This window comes from Neolamprologus multifasciatus, chromosome 16 (genome assembly GCF_963576455.1).
Source record: "Neolamprologus multifasciatus chromosome 16, fNeoMul1.2, whole genome shotgun sequence".
NCBI lineage: Eukaryota > Metazoa > Chordata > Actinopteri > Cichliformes > Cichlidae > Neolamprologus > Neolamprologus multifasciatus.
Genome location: NC_140454.1, coordinates 20,002,356 through 20,025,887, shown reverse-complemented (window position 1 = coordinate 20,025,887; position 23,532 = coordinate 20,002,356). Strand labels below are relative to the sequence as shown.

At 39.6% G+C, this 23,532-nt stretch overlaps 3 protein-coding genes across 7 annotated transcripts in view; 2 read left to right on the top strand and 1 right to left on the bottom strand.

Moving 5' to 3' along the window:
* Positions 1–1,065: 1,065 nt before the first annotated feature.
* Positions 1,066–11,619, top strand: ttc21b (tetratricopeptide repeat domain 21B). Its single transcript, XM_085135869.1, has 29 exons — positions 1,066–1,264; positions 1,566–1,695; positions 1,781–1,891; positions 1,996–2,162; positions 2,299–2,421; positions 2,672–2,829; positions 3,476–3,560; positions 3,679–3,777; positions 3,876–4,071; positions 4,170–4,267; positions 4,508–4,708; positions 4,918–5,047; positions 5,127–5,284; positions 5,533–5,757; positions 5,876–6,114; positions 6,539–6,611; positions 7,735–7,845; positions 7,930–8,068; positions 8,313–8,419; positions 8,576–8,764; positions 8,990–9,100; positions 9,193–9,274; positions 9,369–9,519; positions 9,600–9,761; positions 9,871–10,066; positions 10,370–10,594; positions 10,775–10,895; positions 10,985–11,052; positions 11,132–11,619. The coding sequence occupies exons 1-29, from the start codon at positions 1,241–1,243 to the stop codon at positions 11,207–11,209; spliced, it is 3,957 nt and encodes a 1,318-aa protein (XP_084991995.1). The 5' UTR covers positions 1,066–1,240; the 3' UTR covers positions 11,210–11,619.
* Positions 11,620–11,833: 214 nt separating this feature from the next.
* On the top strand, positions 11,834–20,183 carry galnt3 (UDP-N-acetyl-alpha-D-galactosamine:polypeptide N-acetylgalactosaminyltransferase 3 (GalNAc-T3)). 2 transcript variants are annotated; one of them, XM_085135870.1, is made up of 12 exons: positions 11,834–12,030; positions 12,523–12,945; positions 13,098–13,637; positions 14,333–14,505; positions 15,084–15,233; positions 15,437–15,671; positions 15,767–15,884; positions 16,002–16,202; positions 17,633–17,764; positions 17,990–18,091; positions 18,176–18,328; positions 18,433–20,183. In XM_085135870.1, exons 3-12 carry the CDS (start codon positions 13,141–13,143, stop codon positions 18,544–18,546), a joined length of 1,875 nt encoding a protein of 624 aa, XP_084991996.1. In that variant the 5' UTR covers positions 11,834–12,030; positions 12,523–12,945; positions 13,098–13,140; the 3' UTR covers positions 18,547–20,183. The 2 variants fall into 2 exon arrangements, with proteins under 2 accessions (XP_084991996.1, XP_084991997.1); XM_085135871.1 differs by lacking the exon at positions 11,834–12,030 and adding an exon at positions 12,221–12,377.
* csrnp3 (cysteine-serine-rich nuclear protein 3) overlaps positions 19,519–23,532 on the bottom strand; it is a 25,868-nt gene continuing 21,854 nt past the window's right edge. For all 4 annotated transcript variants that reach the window (XM_085135872.1, XM_085135874.1, XM_085135875.1 and 1 more), the window contains one exon: positions 19,519–23,447. In XM_085135872.1, the coding sequence (XP_084991998.1) occupies positions 22,302–23,447 (1,146 nt within the window). In that variant the 3' untranslated portion in view covers positions 19,519–22,301. The remainder of the gene's footprint in view (positions 23,448–23,532) is intronic.

Genomic DNA, 23,532 nt, shown 5'->3' with positions numbered 1-23,532 from the left:
TAAAACTGTGTGGTGCACTACACAGACATTTCCCATTGCTGCACATGCACAGAGCTCAATACCAACCTGATTTACTCTACCATTGATGTGTGCTGTAGAGAGTAATGATTATGTGCCAGAGTCAGTGCTAAACAGTATCTGACAAGGCATGGAAAGGTCTCTCTTGGAACAGTTGCACCCATGCTCCTGCCGTGGATTCAACACTGCATACTTCATACAGCTGATGAATAGTGTTGCATAACACTGGGCCACCAATTATCACTGTGTGCATGTGCGTGTTTTTATTCCAGAGAGTAAACTAAGTAAAAATGTGCTAATGGGTGAGAAATTTTAGCATGAGCTGAACAATTATAGTTTATAATACACAAATAATAATAATACAATTGATAAGACTTTAAGATTAGCCTTAATTGATGTAAAATTGTGAAGGAAAGCTGTACAGACCTAGCAAAAAGAAGGCCAGCCACACACACAACACCCGCATTAACCTAAGCTGTAACATCAAAATGTAATTCAATCCATGGAGCTTGCACACATCATTTCCATATATTCAAAGTAGGTTAAACTTATTTTACATTTCACATGCTCTATTTTTTTTTTCTTCTTCAAACGCACAGCTTCGAAGGTGGGACCAACTAAATAAGTGGTGAAACTGGTGTGTGATTTTTTTTAAAAATTGCAGTTCAAAATATTTGACACTTACTAGAACAAACTCAGCTTATGTTAATTTGCTTATACTAGTGGCAGCAGGATAGATCACTTTTTATAAAAGGGATGATTGCGCCACCTTGAGATACAAAAGGGGAAATGCCGAGTCCAAAATGTGAAAATGGCGTTAAAAGTATGTTTTCCTTACCCTGAGTATTGTCTGTGAGGCTTCATACACGCCCTAGGTACATTGCTAGTCGTCGCCTGAAAGACTTTTCTTAAAAATATTTTTTAAATTGCAAAGAGGATATGAACAATGTAAGGCTTTTGATCTGTTTCTTACTTTAGAATGCGAAGGAAAAACAAGAAGCTGTGGACTTAAATAATGCCTGGCAGAAATAACGTAGGGATTAATTACCTTCATTTCGCCACGCTCCTAAGTTACCAGGCAACAGTAAATGCGTTAGTGCACGATGGCGAAAACCCAAACTAACAGTACAATAACATCCTTTTTACCCTAAAATAAAGTGTAGTTCCCGATTATTTCCAACTGTTATACTGAAGTCTGTTACTGTTGCCACTTGAAGCGAACATGGAGGATGAAGAGACAACCCTGGTAAGCAAATTTGATAAATGCTACACCGTACAAAGCTTCAAATGAAAGCGAATGGCGTATTTAAGCTAAGATACGAAACAAAAGTAACACGTATAACATGTGTTTGACGTATATATCTCTCCAAAAAGTTCAACAGTGATAACAGCATTTGCACCAGCTAACGTTAAAGCCGTTGCGCTTACTAGCTAACGGAGGAGCTATCTATTTTAGTTAGCATTTGATATTTGGTCTGCTAGTTGGAAAATGGTTTACAAACCGCTTTTGCTAACACCACGGTGTCCTCCGCATGCTTTTCCCACAGGCTCTGATTAAGTACTATTGCTATGAGAAGTATTTCAATCACGCGGTGAACGCTGCAGCGGCTGCTCAAAAGAAGTACAGCAATGATGCTGTCTATAAATTCTTTCACGCATACGGTAATCTCGTGCAAGGTAAGCTCGAAAAAATCTAATTAAACGTTTTCAGGTCGGATTTGTTGCCTCTCATTAGTGCATCTCTGTCATTATTTGTTTACAGATCAAATTCAAGAAGCTAAGGTAGAACTGGACACTATAAGAGATCATCGAGAGCTCTCTCTCTGCACATTAATGGCTCTTGTATATGCAGAGAAAAAAAAGACAAACCCAGGTAAGACAACATTTTCACATCATCCATTTATTTTTCCATGGATTCTTGTGGAAATGGATTGCCAACAAGTGCTTCCAGTCTTATGTGTCTCTTTGTGTTCCCAGACAGAGAAGTTATTCAAGAACTTGATGCTAAGGTAAAAGAAGATCGTAAAAGTGCACCTCCCAAGAGTCTGTACTATGCTGGCACCTTTCTTTGGCTATTAGGGCGAAATGATAAGGCAAGAGAGTACACAGAGAGAATGATCAAACTTTCCAATGGCTCGAAAGAGGTGAGATCGACATATCTATTTATTTAGTTATTGTTTCAGTTTGAGAAATCAGCATTACTCTTCAATTTTTATAAAACATTTAAGTCTGATAAGTGTTTGCACGTTTGCCAAATGTGGACTGATACGTATTCTTTAGGGATTAATCCTCAAAGCCTGGATAGATGTGACATCTGGTAAAGATGCCTACGCCAGAAAGGCTGGGAAATACTTTGATGAGGGACTGAAAGAGAGAGCAGATGTTTTCGCCATGATGGGAAAGGTGACATGGGAAATACAGATCCACATTACATAGTCTTCCTTAACCACAGCTACATATGTTAGCATGTTATTGTTTCTCTAGTTGTTCTTACAGGCCCTGTAAATCTAACATTACTTATTGTATCATTATTTTAGTTATTCATTTGACAGATTGTTGTTTGTGATATGATTATTACCTTACAATTTTCTGATTACTCATTAGTAATGATTCTAGTGATTTTAACCACTCAGTGATGCTTCATGTATCCCAGGCTCAATACTGTGAATATCACCAGATCTACTCTGGAGCATTGGAGATCATTAACCAAGTGATTGTGAGCTTCCCTGTGTTTTTACCTGCTCTCACCAAGAAAATGAAACTGCTGCTGAGCCTACAAGACTGGGACCAAACCATAGATGTAGCACACAGGTGATTAAGATAGCTCAGAGCTTTCTCCCAAATCACATGTAGGAATAGTCTTTCATTTTGTTTTGCAAGCTTATTTCTGCTCATTTCCTCTTTCTTTTTCTTAAAGAAATGGTATTATCTCTGTAAGATCAGGAAGTGCATATAAGAAAACACAGTTTGCCTTTACAAATGGCTCAGCATTCAAGTGCAAATGAAACACCAACGTGATGCCTCAAACCAGTGCACACTGACTAAGCCATTGTTTGTGCTTGCCCCCCACTCCCCACCCCCCCTGGACTTTAGCAAGTGGCACATAGTATAAAAAGTCCTTTGAGCCAAAGTGTTGGAAAGACATACAATTCCAAGGAGTTGCGGTTCAGGTTTACAGAACAGGAGGAAGAGTGATTTCTCGGGTTGCACCGTGTTCTGAGCCTCTGTGGTGCCTTAACTGTGATGTTATGAAATGGGAGGGGTGCAGGCAGCAAACAGTATTCATTACATCCTTCAAACGCCTTCACAAGTCTTTTTATCTTTAATGTTATTTGCCTGGGAGCTCAACAGACTACTGCAGCAGTATCAGATATTCTATTACTACGAATAAAAGAAGTCCAACCTTATTAAGTGTAGGAGATGGACTTTATTCACATCTCCTTGTGTCATGTTTCAGGCTTTTACAGAAAGATAAAAATAACCTGGAGGCACTTCGGATGTTAGCCCTGCATTCTTTATGCCGAGACGGCAATATTATCGAGGTAGAACTTACACATTTTCACACATTCATACTTTCATTTCATATTGCAGAAATTGGACACAAATACAGATAAACTATTTGTTTTCATTAGTTTGTATAAATTGTTTTTATGTCCCCAGTCAGTAAAGCATCTTTCAAACCTCATCAGCAGCTTGGAGATTTTGGAGCCACGCAACCCTGAGCTTTTTTACCAAATGTCACTGGCCTTCACTCGGGTCGTAAGACAACTTTCAGTGTTCTTTGTAAAATCACAATGGTATAATTTATTTGATTTACAGCACTTTGTTGGGTTGTTCTTTAATTATTATCATTACAGTGTGGACGAAATGAGAAAGTGATTGAGCAGACTTTCAGAATGGTGGAAAGAGCCTTTTCTCTGGCACAAGGGGATTCAGACTTAGCCACAGAGCTGGGCTACCAGATGGTGCTTCAGGGCAGAATCAAGGAGGCAATGAAGTGGTATAAGACTCCTTTTACCAACAGGGATCACAGTAGTGTTTCTGCTTTGACTGGTAATGTGTTCAGATTATTTTTCTGTATGTTAATTTGGATCAGTATGTCACAGATTTCAAAAATATCTTTGGAAATAACTTTTTTTCCTCTTAATTAGGTATGATTCATTGCCAGCTGATAGAGGGAAATCTTGAAGATGCAGAACAACAGTTGGAATTTCTGACAGAGTTTCAGCAGTCTATTGGAAAATCAGCGGTAGGATTTTTTTCTGCAGGAATACGCAAAATCTGGTCGAATGTTTTGGCTTCTGGCAGGATAAGCAACGGCGGCTTCATTGGGTCTTTCAGTGACTTTTCACTGTTTTCCAGAGTGACTGTTTAATTTCACAGTGATGCCTCTTATTCATCTTGTACTCTTGTCAGTTTGTTTGCAGTACTTTCTGTTAATTTATATCTATTTCTCTTTCGTTCTTTAAAAAATATATATGTGTTAAAGGAATTATTATACCTACGTGCTGTGCTGGCAATGAAACGCCACCGGTCACAGGAAGAGGTCACCAACTTGCTGAATGATGCAGTGGATGCACACTTCTCTTCCTTACATGGGCTGCCTCTTGGAGTAGAGTACCTAGAGAAACTGAATCCTGACTTCCTGTTGGAGATTGTCAAAGAATATCTTGCCCTCTGCCCTGCTAAGGTACAGCTGGAAGAATCATAAGGGACAGGATGTTTGTGGGTCCTACAAATGTTTATGTGAATTCTTTGCCACAAGTTTGTGCATTCCCAAAATAGATACATGGGTACAGATATGGATTCTAAGAATATAATAATGAGGCTTAAAATAAAATAAAAAAAAACAAACAAAACAATACATTAAAAACAAACCTTTTATTTTTTTTGCCAAAGCCTCCTGCTCCAGGCCAACCTGCTGCTCCTCAGCTCCAGCACTGTGCTACTGTGTTGGACAAAGTAGTAAAAATTGTGCCAGGTCTCCTTCAAGCAGTGTTCTTGCTTGCCAAAGTTAAATATCAGTCAGGTGAGGACTGCAGTTAAAATATTTGTGTTTACTTTTCTTAGATAGCTTTTTAAATTGCATTGCTTCTGTGTTCATTCAGGTGACATTGATGCTGCTCAGAGTACTTTACAACACTGCCTGGACCAGTGTCCTTCTCATGCAGATGCTCATCTGTTAATGGCACAGATCCATCTACTGCAGGGTAACGTGAGGCTGTGCTCTCAGTCCCTTGAACTCTGCCTCAGCCATAACTTTGCGGTAAAATCACCATCAACACCACAGTTTTATTGGCAGCTAAATCTGTATAATACACTGTTCCAATGGCTTATTTGACCCGCTGCCAGATAATTTATATTCTATTTTTATAATAACTTATATAATTATGAAGCAAGCCGTTGTCACTAGCAGTCATAGGATATGAAGTGTATGCTGCTAAAAGTATTGCCTTGATTTTTTTTATGCATGCATAATGACAGTAAGGAGTCTTGAATTTTTTCCAATTCCAGATTCGAGACCACCCACTGTATCACCTGATCAAAGCTCAGACTAAGAAGAAAACAGGTGAACTTACTGAGGCTATTCAGACATTGCAGATAGCCATGAATCTTCCAGGTGTCCGCAGAGCTGGATCCTCGTCCAAGTCCAAAAACAAGAAGCCAGAACTGAGCTCTGCAGACTGTGTCTCTGTCTTCTTGGAATTAGCTGAGGCCCTTTGGCTCAATGAAGAACAGGTAAAATAGTGTATTTTGACTGGCTAGTCAAAGCTGGTGCACTTACTTTGGGTTTCAACATACATCAAAAAAGATGGAAGAATTCAGTATAAGCTCATGAATGGATTTCATATTTCAGCATGAAGCAGCAAAAGTGATGCAGGATGCCATCAATGAGTTTTCAGGAACACCTGAGGAGCTACGAGTCACTATTGCTAATGCGGACCTGGCTTTGCTGCGTGGTGACACAGAACTGGCACTGAGTATGCTCAGAAATATTACCCCGGAGCAGCCCTATTACATCCAAGCTAAGGAGAAAATGGCAGATATATATCTGAACCACAGAAAAGAGAAACGCCTGTATGCAAGCTGTTACAGGTGAGCACTAAATCTGGACTCCAGTGAGCAAAATACAGAAATATTAGGCAGTAGTTAAATATATGAAGACACATTCTATCTGAAACAATGTGAATTTTTAAAGAGAAATAGTTGAAGTAGTTTAAGTTGATTGATTACATAACCTTGTAATATCTTCCGAAAACAGCTGCTACCTGTCATCAAGTTAAGTCTGTAGTACAATTTATAACATCACAAGATTAAACTAAATGAAATAAAGGCAACCAAAGCCATTCAGCTGAAAGGAAATGAGCAGTTTCCTCAAGTCTTGAAACTGGTCTCAGATGATACTTATTATTGACAGCTGAGACTTAGTAAAGTGTGACTGAATCACAGACCAGCACAGACATCTGTCTGCATAATGAAGCACGCCATATGTGATATGATACCTCTATCTTTTTTCCAGAGAAATGATAGAAAAGCTGCCCAGCTCTCACACGTATGTCTTACTTGGTGATGCCTACATGAAGATTCAAGAAGTAAGTGCAAGATGTGTTTCATCTGTGTCTTTTGGACAATATAACAACCAACTTAAGTTTGGCTTTAAAACGCTTTTTTTTAATGTATATTTGAGGTATTCGAGAACAACAAGAATAACAAAAAGGTAGATTGTGCTGATTGTGCACTTGCTGTGCAGTTTTGAGCATAATGATGAAACATAGTTTTACTAAAGCTTCGTTGCTAAATCTGTAAAACCTAAAAGCCTTGCTCGGTAGCCACTTTAAGGTGGTTTAGGAAAGGCCACGTCTCGTGAAATGAGCTACTGAACCAAGAGTTTATCCCTTGAACGATATTGTGTACAGTTTTAATAACAGTATTAAAATCACAGGACATCACAACTTTAAATACTTAAACAGGGAACTGACTCAGAGGCTGAGGGGGTGTAAATAGTCATCCTAAATAGTCATCCCTGTTGCTGGAAAGGAAATGTAATTCTCATTTTTGTAATGCTCAAATTTCATAATAATTTATCAAGTATTTTCAAACCACATGATTCATGTACATTCACTAGGGATCACTGGCAGCATAGAAAGTCATCTAATCATCTCCCTACTGTTTTTAACGTGAATACGGTGCACCGGATATTTGCAAGCTCACATACACCTCCATCAAATAGCAGCTGAATTCAGTGTGTTATAATGTCTTCAAGGACATGTTCTCCATTATCACACACTAACCACTGATTAACAACAGCAGCGTAACTCTCACTGATCAATTACAGTTAAACAACAACAGCAGGTCTCTTTATAAAGTTCTTCATTAAAGGTAGACAAAGGAAAAGAACAGACTATCCCAGTGACAGATTAATCCTCTGCTCAACTGATTAGTAACCTACATAATTTTATAGGTGGCAGCTTTATCCTGCTATGATTACTTGTGTTACACATATTTTGGTTATGTTGATAAGTGAGGTGACATCATTGAAGGTTAAAATGCAGATTCCCAACCTGGCTATCAGAAATTGTTTCTTGATTCAGTTTCCTTTAACAGCTCTTACTCATGCAACAGCTTCTAAAGTGTTTACCACGTGTTTATAGCCGTTTCTAATATTTACAAAAACTTAAACCAACACCACTTATCTGCATGTGTGTTTATCCTCAGCCACAGAAAGCAATTGAGGCTTACGAGCAAGCGTTGAAGAAGAACCCTAAAGATGGTGCTTTAGCCAGCAAGATAGGGAAGGCCCTGGTGAAGACTCATCACTACATCAAGGTTTGTGTCATAAACTTATTTAAAAGATAAAATACAAGTCAAGTGGAGACAATCTTTTGTTGACTCTAGTCTGCTTTTACACAGGCAATAAATTACTATGAAGAGGCCCTGAAGACTGAGCAACAGAACTTCCTGTGTTATGACCTGGCAGAGCTGCTGATGAAAATGAAGCAATATGAGCGCTGTGAAAGGGTCCTGCATGATGCTCTGGCCCATGAACAAGGTGCTTAAGACGTCACACTATTTTATATACAGTGAAGTCTTGACGTTAACAGCGAAATAAACAAGAGAGCCTAGTCATGATTATATTTTGTCCATAGCCATGACGATACAGGTAGTGTTGATTGTGGAAATTCCACACTGCTTAAATTTTATAGACCAAATCAAAACATTTCTCTGTTGGTTTTTTGAAAATGCTTTGACTAATTGTTGCCATTTTCATTATGCATTTTGAACTTTTTACACAGTGAATCAACTACCTGTGCTCTCAGACGACTGCCGTTATCTGGTCCTGTTAGCCAAAGTCCAAAACAAAGTTGAGAAAACAGAGGAGTCTATACTTTCACTACAAAGAGTAAGTAGGCCCAGGCATTTGGCTTTCTCTTGGTCCTCTTTACACACAAAAACATCTTAACCATTGTAAGACTTGTGTCTTCCTTTCTTTTTTTTTCTAATAATAATGATGATGCTGATTGATGTTATTTCCATAATGATGATGTTCTGTTGATAGGCTCGGGATGTACAGGCCAAAGTGCTGAAACGCATGCAGTTGGAGCAGCCGGACGCTGTCCCCATGCAGAAGCAACTTGCTGCTGAGATCTGTGCTGAGATCGCCAAACACTACACAAGTCAGAGGGGCTATGAGAGAGCAGTCAAATTCTACAAAGAGGCTCTTGTGTATTGTGAGACAGATCGCAAGGTCAGTGCAGCTGAATCAAAAACGTTCTGTGTACTTACTGCAGCTGTGGGTAACAAGCACTGGTGTCCTTTTGAGTCTTGCCCAAGTGTTTTAAAATTTTAAATTGTGATCTTAGTTGTTGATAGGTTTATCTAGGCAAAATGACTCATTACAGTATATAGTCATTACTGTACCAGTAAGTTTGGTACATCAACTTCATTATTAGAATGTTTCCCCTGTTCTTAGGTGATGCTGGAGTTGGCATGCTTGTACCTTACTTTAGGTGAGACTGATGCATGCCAGGAGCAGTGCAGCGTCATTTTGAAGAATGACCAATTTAATGAAGATGCGACTCTGGTTTGTTCTGATCGTTTGCCACTACAGTTTTGACCATAACCTTTTTCTGAACCATAAATAACAACCTGTGTCTTAAATATGTTTTTCCTTAGATGTTGGCAGACATTATGCTTAGGAAGGAGAACAAGGAGAAGGCAGTTTTCCATTTTCAGCAACTGCTTGAACGCACACCAGGTATAACAGGGCCATCTTTCTCATTTTTTAAAATCAAATGTGATTTGGCATTGTCTAAATGGAAGCCATAATATCTTGCACGTGTTGTTTTCAGACAACTACCACATTCTGTCACGTCTTATTGAATTGATGAGAAGGGCTGGGAAGCTGGAAGATGCCTCCAGATTTCTTGATATGGCAGAAAAACATTCTTCAAGGTCTCGATTTGACCCTGGGTTTAACTACTGCAAAGGACTTCATCTTTGGTAAGTTACAACAGTGTCTTCCAGAGATTACAGGAACATTTGTGTCGAACTCAATGACTAAACTTGTGCTTATTGGTCAGGTACACAGGACAACCTAATGATGCTCTGCGACACTTTAATAAGGCACGAAAAGACAATGATTGGGGCCAAAATGCTGTATATAACATGATTGAAATCTACCTAAACCCTGACAATGACACGGTTGGAGGAGAGCTATTTGAGACATTAGATGGTGAAATTGGGTAAGTAGTCGTAATTAAGAAAATGTAATACATAAGGGAAGAAGTACTAGACTATGCAGTGTAAGCTTCTGTTATAACAGATTTGCATCTGCTTGGTGTCGCTCTCCAGGAACTCTACAGAGAAGCAGGAGTCAGAGCAGCTTGCTGTGAGGACAGCTGAGAAGCTGCTGAAGGAGTTAAAGCCTCAGACTCAGAGTGGACACGTACAGCTCCGCATCCTGGAGAACTACTGCCTTATGGCGACTAAACAGAAGGCCAATATAGAGAAAGCCCTCAGTGTTTTCACAGATATTGCCAACAATGAGGTAAGTAAGTTCTAGGTCGAGCATGACTCTCTCGTAGACATTATAGCCAAAGTAGAAGCTTTTCTTCCTTCTCTTTCTCCAGGCTCTCTTTTGTGCATATACACTGTACATTACACTGTATCCAACTAAGTATTCATTTAATATTTGCTAAATGTTAATGGATTGTCATCCATACATGTCATCTGTTGTATGGAACTATAAATGAAGTCATTGACAATTTGAGTGCAAACAATTAGAAGTGGCATAGTGGTGCAGTGGTGTCAGATTCATCTCGTCTCACCGATATTCTTGGTTTCCATTCAGAAAGACCATGTGCCAGCCTTGTTGGCAATGGCAACAGCTTACATGATGCTAAAGCAAACTCCTCGTGCCAGGAACCAGCTCAAACGTGTAGCTAAGATGAGTTGGAGCATTGCTGATGCAGATGAGTTTGAGAAAAGCTGGCTACTCCTGGCAGACATCTACATCCATTCAGGGAAGTACGAGATGGCCCTGGAACTCCTAAACAAATGCATCTCTCATAACAAGGTGAGCCTGAAAATGTCGTCACTATTGAAATATGAAATGAGGACAGTGCAGTTAACATATATATCTGTTTTTCTGTGTGCTTTTTTTCAAAATGTGTTTCTTTGTTATGCAGAAACTGACTTAAGTAAATTTATAATTGCACAGTTATTTATTTATTTATTTATTTATTTTCTTCCCCAGTCAAGCAGTAAAGCATATGAATATAGGGGCTATATAATGGAAAAAGAGCAGTCATTCCGCGATGCTGCATTGAACTATGAAATGGCTTGGAAACATGGAAATCAAACCAACCCAACTATTGGTATGTCAAAGTCACACGTCTAGCTCTGTTACTAAGGACAAAGATTCAAAGGCTCACATTTCTAACATGTATGTCCATTTTTATTTCAGGGTACAAGCTTGCTTTTAACTACTTGAAAGCGAAGCGATATGTCGATGCCATAGACGTCTGTCATAAGGTGAGACACGTTTGGATGTTAATAGTTTATATCTTCAACATGTTTCTGTCCTGTTAATCTTGTTAATTTTTGTTCACAGGTTCTGGCTGCTCATCCAAATTATCCAAGAATAAGAAAGGACATCCTGGACAAAGCTCGGGCCTCCCTGAGATCATAGTGTTGGACCTGTATTTTTTGTGATAGAGGAATATTTTCTGTAACTATTTGATTGAATCCACATGTATTGTTTTGAATTTTCTGTCAAGTTTTCTGAACATGTAAATAGTTGGTAGCTGACCATCAAAAGAGAGGGTGGAAAAAAAGTGTAAAGATATTCAAGCACAACTTAAGGGATTTTTTTTTCCCCCATAGACAGAAAGAGAAAGCTCCTGCAGTTTGTAGTCTTTACGAAGTCTGTATGAAAGTATCTTTGAAGTTTATTAAGATGTAAATGTGCTTCTGCATCTGTTACAATCTATCATAACTGGATAACAATAGTGATTTACTGACTTATTTTCTCAAGCGTATAACAGAAATGTAGAACTGTCTTTGTCTTTTTCTCCAAATAAAGTTATTTCAGATATGGTGTTGCTGTGGCCTGGCTTTTATCCCCCTTCAAACTTTGATTTATTGTTCAGAAAGCATGGATACCTGCCTAACAGAATGAAAACACAATATGACTAGACGGTTTACATCACCGGTGCTGACACAGAAAAACAGTTACAAGCGTGACTAGAATAGGACACACGGTAAGCATTTTAATGGACATAATAAACTGGCTGCCTGCCGTGGGTAGCGAGCTGCGGAGAACACAGTCACTACAGATGGAGTCACTGTGCGAGTCAAAAAGCAGAAAGACTTCAAACTGGGCACCAGAGCAAGCTCCCTGCAGGCGGAATCCACGTCTTTACTCCTGCAAGCATCCAACTCTTTATGAACACAATCCGTTGTGGGAAACGAGGGACATTTCAAGGATTAGACAAGCTGCAGTGTGCGGTGGTGAGTTTCTAAGCTTTTTAGCCAACAACTTTTATTCGGAATACGGAAAGCTTTTAATAATTATTCGCGTCTTCGCTGGGAGGGATGCGTAACTTTTCCAGATTTTTGTGTACCATGTGCGTTGTCCGTTCCTCTTGAGTTCATAAGTTTAAGCTCTATGGCCAATATGCGGCGTTTCTCAGACACTTGATTGGATGCGGTGGGATATATCGCGTTCCTCCGTTATTTGTAACCCAGCAACTGTCCCAGTGAATGACCACTAGAACAAATCCTATTAATGACACCTTTAAGCAGCTCCGCGCAGAGGAGTCTCAAACATTTCTCGAGGAGCTCCAGACCACTTTAACGTATTTATATAATAGTTTGTCGCGATAGCCTAAATGTTCCATTCAGCAGTGATTGTCAAATCTTTGATTTATTTAATTATTTATCTCTAAAGGTTTTAGCGAGTTTTCTTCTGTCGTAATGGCCTTTTTTTGGTTTTCATTTCAGGTGTGGATTGTGTCCTGATGCACTATTTTGATACGCAGAGGTTTTCTCTGCGCAAGCGCACATGTACGTCATAGCCTTTTACCTGAGAGGAGCACACCTGGATCCAACGAGACGGAAGTTCACTGAGGCAATCTTTGAGCAAATCTTTTGACTTTTTTTGGCTTCACCAGGAAGAAAAGTTTTGTTTGAAGTGAAAGCGATGGTTTCCAGCTAGAGCGAGATGGCGTTTGTTTAATTTTCAGAGAGCAGTTTAAAGGACGTTGTTAGCCTTAACGTGTTGGTCAGCGATTCATGGTGCGTTGTATTTTTTTGCTGTGGGAATCCAGACCCGAGGTTGTTTGCTGATTTCACCAGCCGGTTTTAAATATGTGATTTTTCAATGGAGCACAGGAAGCTTCACGCCTACCTTTTTATTACCAAAAGGTAAAATATGCAGGCAGTATTTCATTATGTTCTCTCTGTGTGTGTGGTGTTTTTTTGTTTTTTTCTTCAACCCTTTATGTCATAAATCCTGAAGCCACATAAATACTGTTTGCTGTCAGTGTTCGGATTATGAATATGATTGTTTGTTACAGCTGAATCTCAATCCAAAGCCAGCCAGCTCTACATTCAAAAAGAATGCCAGTTCTTCGCAGAGTACTCCGAAGGCGCCTGCACCCACTGAAACTTCTCATAGTGGCTCTTGTCTTTGTCACATTTGTGTTCTTCATACAATGGGAAGTCGGAAGCCAAAGCCAACAGGAGGACCCGTGGCTGAAGGAAATGGCAGTGAAGCGGGATGCCATGCTGGGAATGGTGATGGGAGCTGTCAATAACTTCAGGGATGCAATGCCAAAGATGCAGATCAGAGCCCCTGTACGTCATCAGGAGAAAGCAGACGGCACGTCTTGTCTGCCAGGTCACTACACTGCTGCTGAGCTCAGGCCAGCTCTGGAGCGGCCACCCCAGAACCCTCTTGCCCCCGGAGCTGCTGGGAAACCTTTCAACACTGACTCGCTGAGCCCCAATGAGCAAAAGGAGAAGGAGAGGGGTGAAGAGAAACACTGCTTTAACTTGTATGCAAGTGACCACATCTCTCTGAGCAGAGACCTGGGTGCAGACACAAGACCACCAGAGTATGTGTACACTCTCCAGGCTTCTGATGAACCTATGTAAAATAACAATTTTAAAAGATTGTGTTATTAAGGGACATATTAGATCAAACATTGGCTTTATTTTTTAAAAAATCAAGTATTTATACTATCCTGTGGATATGAATTCAGTATTGATGCTACTCTTTCTGTCTAAAATATAGTTTCACTCTGAAAAATACCCATATAAATTGTTTTAAAAGTAGTTTTCTTAATGCAACAGCGACCATCTAACCCCAACAAATTTCTCTCAATTTCTGTTTTTTGTAACTGGGGAAAATGTCAGGCAGAAACCACAGAGATGATTACTGTGAGAGAGACTTTGTTTCAGCATGCCTGGCCAATTATTGTGGTTAAAATTTCAGGAAGAAGCAACGTTTTGCTTGGCTTGTTGCAGTACAGCCAAACACATGGAAATCCACATGGGCTTCTCATGTCAGTTTAGTCGATACAAGGCAGACGCATAAAGCCAGTCCATGTTCTGGCAATCTCCCTAGGCTGAATTACAAAGTTTGTCCTACTCTAATATGGCAGGTATTTCAAAGGTTGCCACACATGCAGTGTAACAGCTGAAATGGACTCCCCACAGGGGAGAGCCTGGAGATGTAATAACTATACTGTGCCACTCAGGAACTGTACAGGATAGTCAGATCTTTGTGCTCTTTTTCCTCCTTGTACAGATGCATTGAGCAAACCTTCAAGCGATGCCCCCCTTTGCCGACCACCAGTGTGATAATTGTGTTTCACAATGAGGCCTGGAGCACTCTGCTAAGGACGGTATACAGTGTCCTTCACACCTCCCCCGCCATTCTCCTCAAAGAGATCATCCTGGTGGATGACGCCAGCGTAGATGGTAAAACTTCAATGGGCTCCTTCATGACTGTCCTGCTCACTTTTGGGTTCAATTTCATGCAGCGTGTTGGGTGGGCAACTCACTGTGTGCCATGAAACATGCAGAGGGGAGCTCCCTGCTTCTTCTTTTGTGGCACCTGATGTGGGTTAACAACAGGAAGCAAGGGGCCCCGCGGTGAATACTTTCCTAAGAGGAATTAGCAGTGGTTGAGCTTAGAGATGAGTCAGAGTTAACCATTATAAATGGGTCAGATGTAGGAAGGAAACGTAATCCTGGAAAGGACAGAGGTTTCAAAGAATGAAGTTCAGCTGACACCTAAGCTCAGCTATTTGCTGTGAGCAGGCAGATTTCTTGAAAGCCAGCTCAGTTAAAAATGGAAGGAACATGAATTTGTTCTTAATCTGTTTAAGTCTTCTTTTTCGGGCTAGGGTCTGTGAGATTAACTAGTAAGCAGTTAAGCAATTATTGTTATTTGATTTATTTTGGAGTATTTTGTGTTGCTTTTTATCTTGTATTCATCAAATTAAGCATCTGTGTATCTCTAACTCTAACGTCTAATTGATATCCCACGCTTTCAGATGAGTTAAAGGACAAGCTGGATGATTATTTGAAGCAGCTGAACATTGTACGAGTCATGCGCCAGCGAGAGAGAAAAGGACTCATAACTGCTCGGCTCCTGGGTGCCTCCGTGGCGACCGGTGACACACTCACCTTTCTGGATGCTCATTGTTAGTCACCACCACTGACACTACTCACACATTTAAAAACTAGTTTGCACACCCTTAAACACACACCCGCACAATTTGTAAACACTGCTTACTCCTTTATAAAGCCATTTTTCATATGGATTTTTGTTCTAAACAAAGTAGTTTAGTGCTTTTTGCAGAGAAAGTAGTAAGTGATGCATTTCCCTATGTGGGTGTATTAACAGGTGAATGCTTTAATGGATGGCTGGAACCTCTGCTGGCTAGGATAGCGGAAAACTACACTGCAGTAGTGAGTCCTGACATTACCACTATTGATCTCAATACTTTTGAGTTCATGAAACCGTCCCCTTACGGCCAGAATCACAATCGGGGTAACTTTGATTGGAGTCTTTCATTTGGTTGGGAGAGCCTACCAGATCATGAGAAGCAAAGGAGGAAGGATGAAACGTATCCAATCAAGTGAGTCAAAGTTGTGCATGTATATGGATATCGACTTCATCTGAAACCCAATCTTCTTTTGAAGCTTATAAACATTTAACAAAATGCATCCACAGGACTCCCACGTTTGCTGGTGGGCTCTTCTCCATCTCCAAAGAATATTTCTACCGTATCGGAAGCTATGATGAAGAAATGGAAATCTGGGGTGGGGAGAATATCGAAATGTCCTTTAGGGTAAGGTATTACCAAGCTGTCATTATGTGTGGAAATATCTTTTATCCTTGGAGCCATTCAGTTATTCAAACTGCTGCATGGGCGTGTGCATCTGTTTTGTCAATCATTAATTTGAAGGTATGGCAGTGTGGAGGACAGTTGGAGATAATTCCTTGTTCCATTGTTGGTCATGTTTTCCGCACCAAAAGTCCACACACCTTTCCTAAGGGCACACAAGTGATTGCTCGCAATCAGGTGAGACTGGCTGAAGTCTGGATGGATGACTACAAAGAGATCTTTTACCGACGTAACCAGCAAGCTGCGCAGATCGCAAAAGATGTACGTATAGCTTCTTACTCCCTTTTTCCCCCCAGATGTTAGAATTACTTTGTTTTTAGTTTAGTAGACACCCAAACCTTAAAACAGACAACTGGTATTTAGAGTTGGATACATTTTAAAATCATGATCTGGAACAGTCTTTAGGATCTCCATGAATGGCATCAACATGCTCATCCAGATGTTTCTGCTCCTGGTGAAAGGCTCGCACTTTCCTCCAGAATTCGATATTTATTTTTTTATTTTGCATTTGAAGTCCTATTCTATTCTACTCTGTTATAGGATTCTTTGAATTTTCTTGTTTTTTAAAAAACAAACAAAAATGGCAGCAACTTGCAAATTGGTCTGCAGCAGAAATTTTTCCATCTACTTGTATCTAAGTGTTTTAAGGCCACTCATTACTGTCCCAAAAACACACAAAAGAAGTTTGAGCAAATCCAGCTCTTGTCCAATGTTTTGCATAGAGGAGGCATTATGTCTGCTTATCAATAACTTCAGATACTCTGCAGAGAAAAGCATACCTCTCCGCTTACCAGGGCAACCACTGCAGAGTAAATTGAAATATTCCTTAAAAGCTGTGGGTGCTATGGGGGGTGAGGGGCACGTTTTTGGGGGTAAAAACCAACAGAGGAATAAGAGGCCTAGAAGGAGTCATCTCTGGTAAATGACACTGTCTCTCAGGGTTTCCCAACATGTGGTCCCACAGGTCCTATAAACAATTTCCCTCCGGGCGACACCTCACAGAGCAGACCAGCCCTCACCCACTGGCTTCAGACAGACACGGCTTTGTCAACAGCATCACAGAATCCACTGTAGTAGCTATCAGTAAGCACTAGTGTGAGAAACATCCTTGTCATTATAGTAAAGCCCTCATTATTTAGGTGAGTTGGGCGCCTGCAAATCCTTTGAAATGAGTCATTACTCTCCACTCGCCACTCCCAGTTTAAAAAGTGCAGCGATCAAATACTTGTCTGTGGTTAATTTATCAAATGAGTAATTATACTACCAAAATATACCTGCTGACTTAAGAAAAACAAGTATGATAATAATCAGCAATATTTTGATTTATTTTAAACAGAGTAATATTACTATGTTTTTGTATAAAGAAGTAATGTGTCTTTTCCATAATGTAATTTTATAAAAGTATGTAGTGTGAAAATGCAGTATCTATACTATTAGCTGGTGTGAAATTTTAGAGAGAGATTCACACAAGGCTTAGGTTTTAGCATCAGGTCAGATGTTCACTGAATATACTGCTTTTTGATACTGAGGAATGTTTTTGTCAGATATCTAACAGCAGGAATAGAAGCTAAATACAATATAAGAAGCCAGTCTGGGGCATTGTTGCGTTGCAGCAAAGCCAAGGTAGCATTAAATATGCCAGAAGTGTGCTTTGACAGTTTAAAAAAAGTTTTGCCTCTCTGTTATAACAGGGAGCTTTTGGCGATATCTCCAAACGTGTGGAACTCCGTAAAAAGCTGCAGTGCAAGAGCTTCTCCTGGTATTTGCAGAACGTTTATCCAGAAGTCTTCATGCCTGATCTCAACCCACTTCGCTTTGGCTCAGTAAGATCACACACCAGACCACCAGCTCTCCTTTTCAAACCTCACAGCACACTGTCTAGCCACTGTGGGTTTTCACTTAGGATCTCCAGAGGGTACTGAGCAGTTCCAATTTAACACCGCTGAAAGCACTCTAGAGGCTAAAGTTGTTTGAACAGCTTGCACTGGATGTTAGTTTTTCATTTTGTTTCCTCTCATTGCTTTCCCCTTCCCTCCTCTTCTCTGTAGGTGAAAAATGTGGGCAAGGACTCATGTCTGGATGCAGGGGAGAACAATGAGGGTGGGAAACAGCTGATCATGTACCCATGTCATGGTCTAGGAGGAAACCAGGTCAGTGGGAACACGTCTGTTTTATCTCTTTTTGACAAGTTGAGCAGGTTTACTTAAAATACATTATTTGTTTCTATGCCGTAGTATTTTGAGTACTCCACACATCACGAGATTAGACACAACATTCAGAAGGAGCTGTGTTTGCACGGGGCGGAGGGGTCTGTGAAGCTGGAGGACTGCCAGTACAAAGGCAAAAAGACAGTGGTGGGAGCAGAGCAAAAATGGGAACTGAAGGATGTGAGTTTAGTCTTTTTAGTGTACACTAATTTCACAATCCCTGCATTATATTATTGTTAAAGTAATATGTGTGTGTGTATATGCATTTTTAAATTTTCATATAGAACCAGTTATTCTACAATCCCGGATGGAACATGTGTCTGAGTGCTCGTCACGAGCATCCTTCTCTGGCTCTTTGCAACCCTTCTGACAGATACCAGCATTGGTCCTTCGTCTGAGTGCACAAAATACCACTTTAGAAAAAGCTAATCTGCGTGAGGAACAAGCTAGGACAAAAAAATACTATATGCAGTTTCCATGCTGATTTTTTTTTCCTTTTTTAATTATTTTTAGATAAATTATCACACTGATTTTTTTTATTTATTTTTATACAGAGATGAGCTGAAGGAAAGTTTGGGCTGAGTATATGAACAATGAAGATGCACTTTGCTGACAAGTGCCTCTTTTGTGTTTGACATATTTTCACCACTCCAAGTCTTCACAACCAAAACACACAGTTTTGGGTATTTAAAGCTAACACTAGTAAGTTCCAGAGACAACTATCTATAGGAAAGAAATGGGAAGGAAAAATAACACATGTTATAGGGTTAAGGTCTTGGGCACAAGATCAATTGGTTCATCAGGTCTCCGCAGCATTGAACTCTGTTCCTAAAGGTAGTCCCTGATTTATATTGTGATCCAGTGCAGAGCAGACATCCAAAGCCTCCTATAGAAGTCGAACTGGATAAAGGGACTCCAAAGGCAAAATGTGATTCACATCATTTTAATAGTAATTAAAATGGAAGAAACCTATTAAAAAATGTTGTCATAGTGGGCTAAAAGGTGATTACTCATGACAATTTTGCATTGCTTTGCAGTGACTCTTTTCTCCAATAGTTTAAGTGGACCCTAATCATGCCCGAAAACAGTCTCTCACTGTATAACTAAGCCATGGATCCCCTCTGTGTAGGGTGAAAAGGGTTTTTCTTTTAATCTGTCAACAAATATATGAATCTAAAATGAAGAAAAAATTGTGAATTGTGTAGATCATAAAGATTCAAAATGACAAGTCAAAAACACATTTTAGGACAAGCAGTGAAAACATGACACTAACAAGAATGATGTACATTGTGCCTTTTTTAAAATGTGTTTCTTGGACTGAAAAACCTCCTATTCAGTACCGTCCAGTGCCTTGGATAATTTGTTGTTTGTTTTTTTGTTTGTTTCTGTTTTTTATTTCCCCTTGGACAGGAGTGTGTCAGTGTTGTCAGCGTGGGTGATGGTTTATTGAGGTTACGGTTAACAGATTTGTGTCAACACAGTGTTTTGGTTCATTTTATTTTTTTTAATCAAAAGGACCTTCAGAGCAGGACTGAACTTTATACACTTCAGTTGATTCTGAAAGTATCTTTTTTATTGTTGTTGTTGTTATTGTTATTATTTAGTCTTTTTTTTTTTTTTTTTTTGAGGGAAAGTAAGTTGGGTCTTAAACATGTATTTCAATCAGTTAATGCATAGGTTTTTGTTTTTTAGCATCATGTATGCAGTAATGAATACTGTCTTCTGAGATATATTATTTTTAACTGCAGCACAGTTTTCCTGTATTATTTAAGTTTGTGCTTTGGTGGGTTTTTTTATTTTTTATTTTTAGTTTTTTTAAGGAAACTGTGAATGGAAAATATTGTGCCCAAGGGACTCCATTTTTACAGCAGGGGTTCTCAAATGAATTTCTGGTGCAGGCACTAGTGTTTAGATGGCTGTGGATTAATGTAAATTTGTTTTAGTGGCGGAAGAATGGATACAAATGTTCTGTGTTAGAGTGCCTTGGTCTAATGATTATATTTTGAACTCAATAAATTCAGTTGGGTCCCGCTTAAAGCTATTGCGTTTCAGTTTTTCATTTAGCCTGCAGAGGGCGCTTTGCAACTAGAAATTCAACTTTGCCACTGTTTCAGTAACCTCCTCACTTTGTGCTTGAATATGAAAATATATCAAAAGTGATTTAGATACAAAAGAAATTTTAATATTTATTTCAAAATCATGTCAAGTGAAGTTGTCTATCTACAGTTTGAAACCAAACACAATGAAAAAGAAAAATTACCATTTTGTGCAAAACATATGCATTTCACAGAATACGAAATCGAATTAAATAAATCAGGCACATGATGTTTTACAACTCACAACCAGCATGAAACAGAAGACATTTTTTTAAGATAGAGAAGCAATTTACTCAATACAGACTTTTAATAAACCACAAATACACATTTCATTATATCATTCATAATAAATACTGGAACATAAAACCAAACGCAGGATTCCCATATGGATGTCATCGTATTAGCCTTCTCACACTGTATGCTTTGGCACAGTTAATCAGAACTATTGGCTTTGACGATGCCACGATTGCCTGAAAGCAGTCTATATACTTCCTTTGTGGCACGTGGCATGACAGGTCCCAGCTACTCAAGTGTCGCACAAAACCACCCAAACTCTTGCGCCGAGTCTTCTGATTATAGTGATGTTGCGGATATTTGCAGCATTGGAAGTGGGACAAATATCAGTATTCATGCAGGAGCAGGGAGCTCAAGGTAACACCAGCATTACAGCAGCGCTGTTTACTGAAGTATTGCAGTCCTCCACTTGTTGAGCAGTCACTTAAATTTCCATCTTGTCTGTGATTTTAAAGGTTATTTATACATTTCTGGTAAATATTCTTTCCGTATCTGGTTGTCATTTTTGATGGCTTACAGGACCCCAGGAGCCCTACTGTGTACTATTTGAAAATAAGTTTTGATTGTCAACCTTGAACATGTTTACCCCTTATAGTTTTAATAACTGTATATTGTTAACCAAACAAACAATGCTTAAAATACAAATATAAAGCACTGTTAAAGTGATGAAATGCCCCATCGGCTGATTTTACTAAGGATTTTCTGTAGAAGAGAAAATCTGTTTAAACCATTAGTCGTACAAAACCAAAATTAAAATCTTTATGGGATTTACGTAAATAAACATCTAAGTTGTTAGACAGTATAATGTTGAAATCCCATAAGCATTACTGGCACATTTCTAGAGGACATATTTTGTCCACTAGACCAGTTACTGTTCAAATGAATTCTATTTCACTGATAAATATTTCATAGTTTTTGGACATATGTCAAAGTATGACTTCATTAATATCCCTGTATGTTTTAAAAAAAAAAAAGTCTTCACATTAAAAATCTTCTTTTATAGTGACACATGCTAATTGTTTTATTCTAAGAGTAAACAGCGGGGAGAAAACTGAAGTGATTTCAAACCAACTGCATGCCACTGGACCCCGACACAGCCCCAACAAGGCTGTGAATTGATTTTGACATTTCTATTGATATCATATTCCAAACATACAAATAAGTTTTCAGGCTTTTTCATGCTTTTCAAAACCATAGAAAAGCATATAATTGTGACAAAAACAAGAAGAAAAATGTACATTATGTATACAACACTTTTTTTTTTTTTAAATATAAAACAATGGCGTTTTTCCCCAAACATCACTGAGATTCCGAAAACGGCATGCGTATTGTTATCAAAACATTTACAATAAGTATACACATACTTCAAAAACAATAAATAAATTGACAATAAGCCTTTTTTTTGCACATTTGACACATATAGCAGACATAGAAAAGTTCCATCTACAGTACAATATCTGCTTAAAACTAGAACTTTACATCTGAAATTACAGGATACATTGCACAGCGTGACATAAATTATGCTTTGATGTTTTTTTGATACGTTCGATTTTGCAGTTAAGCACACAATGTACTGGAGACAGCGAAAAGCACCTCAAAGCCTTTTACATAATGAACTTGTGGCTTTATAGTTACAGATGAAAATGCATTACGGCGCAGTGAATTGCTTTGAAATTTAAGGTCAGATAATCCAAAAAGGCCATGATTATGTCCCTCTTGAAGACGTAATACTACTTAAAGAATACTTAAAAAGGTGAGGCACACTAAATGGCTGTGACCTCAGGGCAGTGGTCTGGTAAAGGCAGGTTCTTAGTGTTGTTTGCTAGTAAGGTCAGGTCAGAATGTCCGTTGAGACTTGACTCTTGTGGTGGCTGCTCAGTTGTCATACATGAGTTGTGACTGCTGTAGGAACTCTGATTGTTATTGTTCAGGTAGTTTTGAAATGGAGCCTGGTTCTCGTTTTCTGCCTGGTCCTCAAACGCCGCTTTGGACAAAACTTTATTCTTCGGGTCAGGTGTATAACAGTTCAGCGGGGTGGTAGGGGCACCACCGCTTAGAGTAAAATGGTGATTGACTGCGTATTGTTCTTCAGCATGATTAGAGTAGTCTGTGTACTGCTCAGCAGTGACGCTGAAAGGTCTCTGGGCCACGTTGCCGTTGGTCGTACTAACTGGATCTTGGAATGCCAAGTTTTCCCCATAAGGTTCACTAGGCTGGCTGGTTTGGCCGTTGGAGATGGCGCTCGTGCCCCCCAGCTGATAGTACTCAGCCGGAGAGGAGTTCATTAAATAAGTGTTCCCATTAATGTGGTTGTCATGTCCCACAGAGCCATCACTGTAACACAGCACAGAGGATAAGGGCACAACTTCGGTATGAGAAACCGACGGTGTCGTCATGTCGTCTTCAAAGTTCTCAGACTTCTCTTCATCATCATCGTCCCCCTCCTCGTCCTCAGAGTCGCTGTTAGCCAAGCTTTGTGTGCTGGAATCAGACAGCCCGCTGCAAACGCTGCTACTGTCCTCCTCATCGTCCTCATCTTCGTCGTTTTCCTCTTCCTCCTCCTCATCCTCTTCATCTTCTTCCTCGTCTTCATCATCTAGTGTCTCCTCCATGTCGTCTGCAGCTTGAAGGTGCATGCTGGCCGCCTGTGGAACTGCATCTGACAGCGAGTACTCCAGCCTGTGCTGTGATTGAGCAAAAGGGTTTCCACTTCCCAGGTCGCTTACTTCGCCGTGGTACCCGTTGGTTGGGGACGGCTGCTGCTGCTGCTCACGACTCTTCTCCAGTTCGAGTTTCATTATAGTGTGCAAGAAATGCGTTCGAACGCGAATGGGATTGAACTCCACTCTTCCAGTTGAATTGCTGCAACCTTCTTTTGTGCAGCCACATGGAAATGACATACGATCCACCTGAAAACAGAAAAGCAAGAAAATGTACAGATTTTGTTTTAAAATAACACGTAAGCAAGTTCTTTCATGTAGTCTATAAATTATT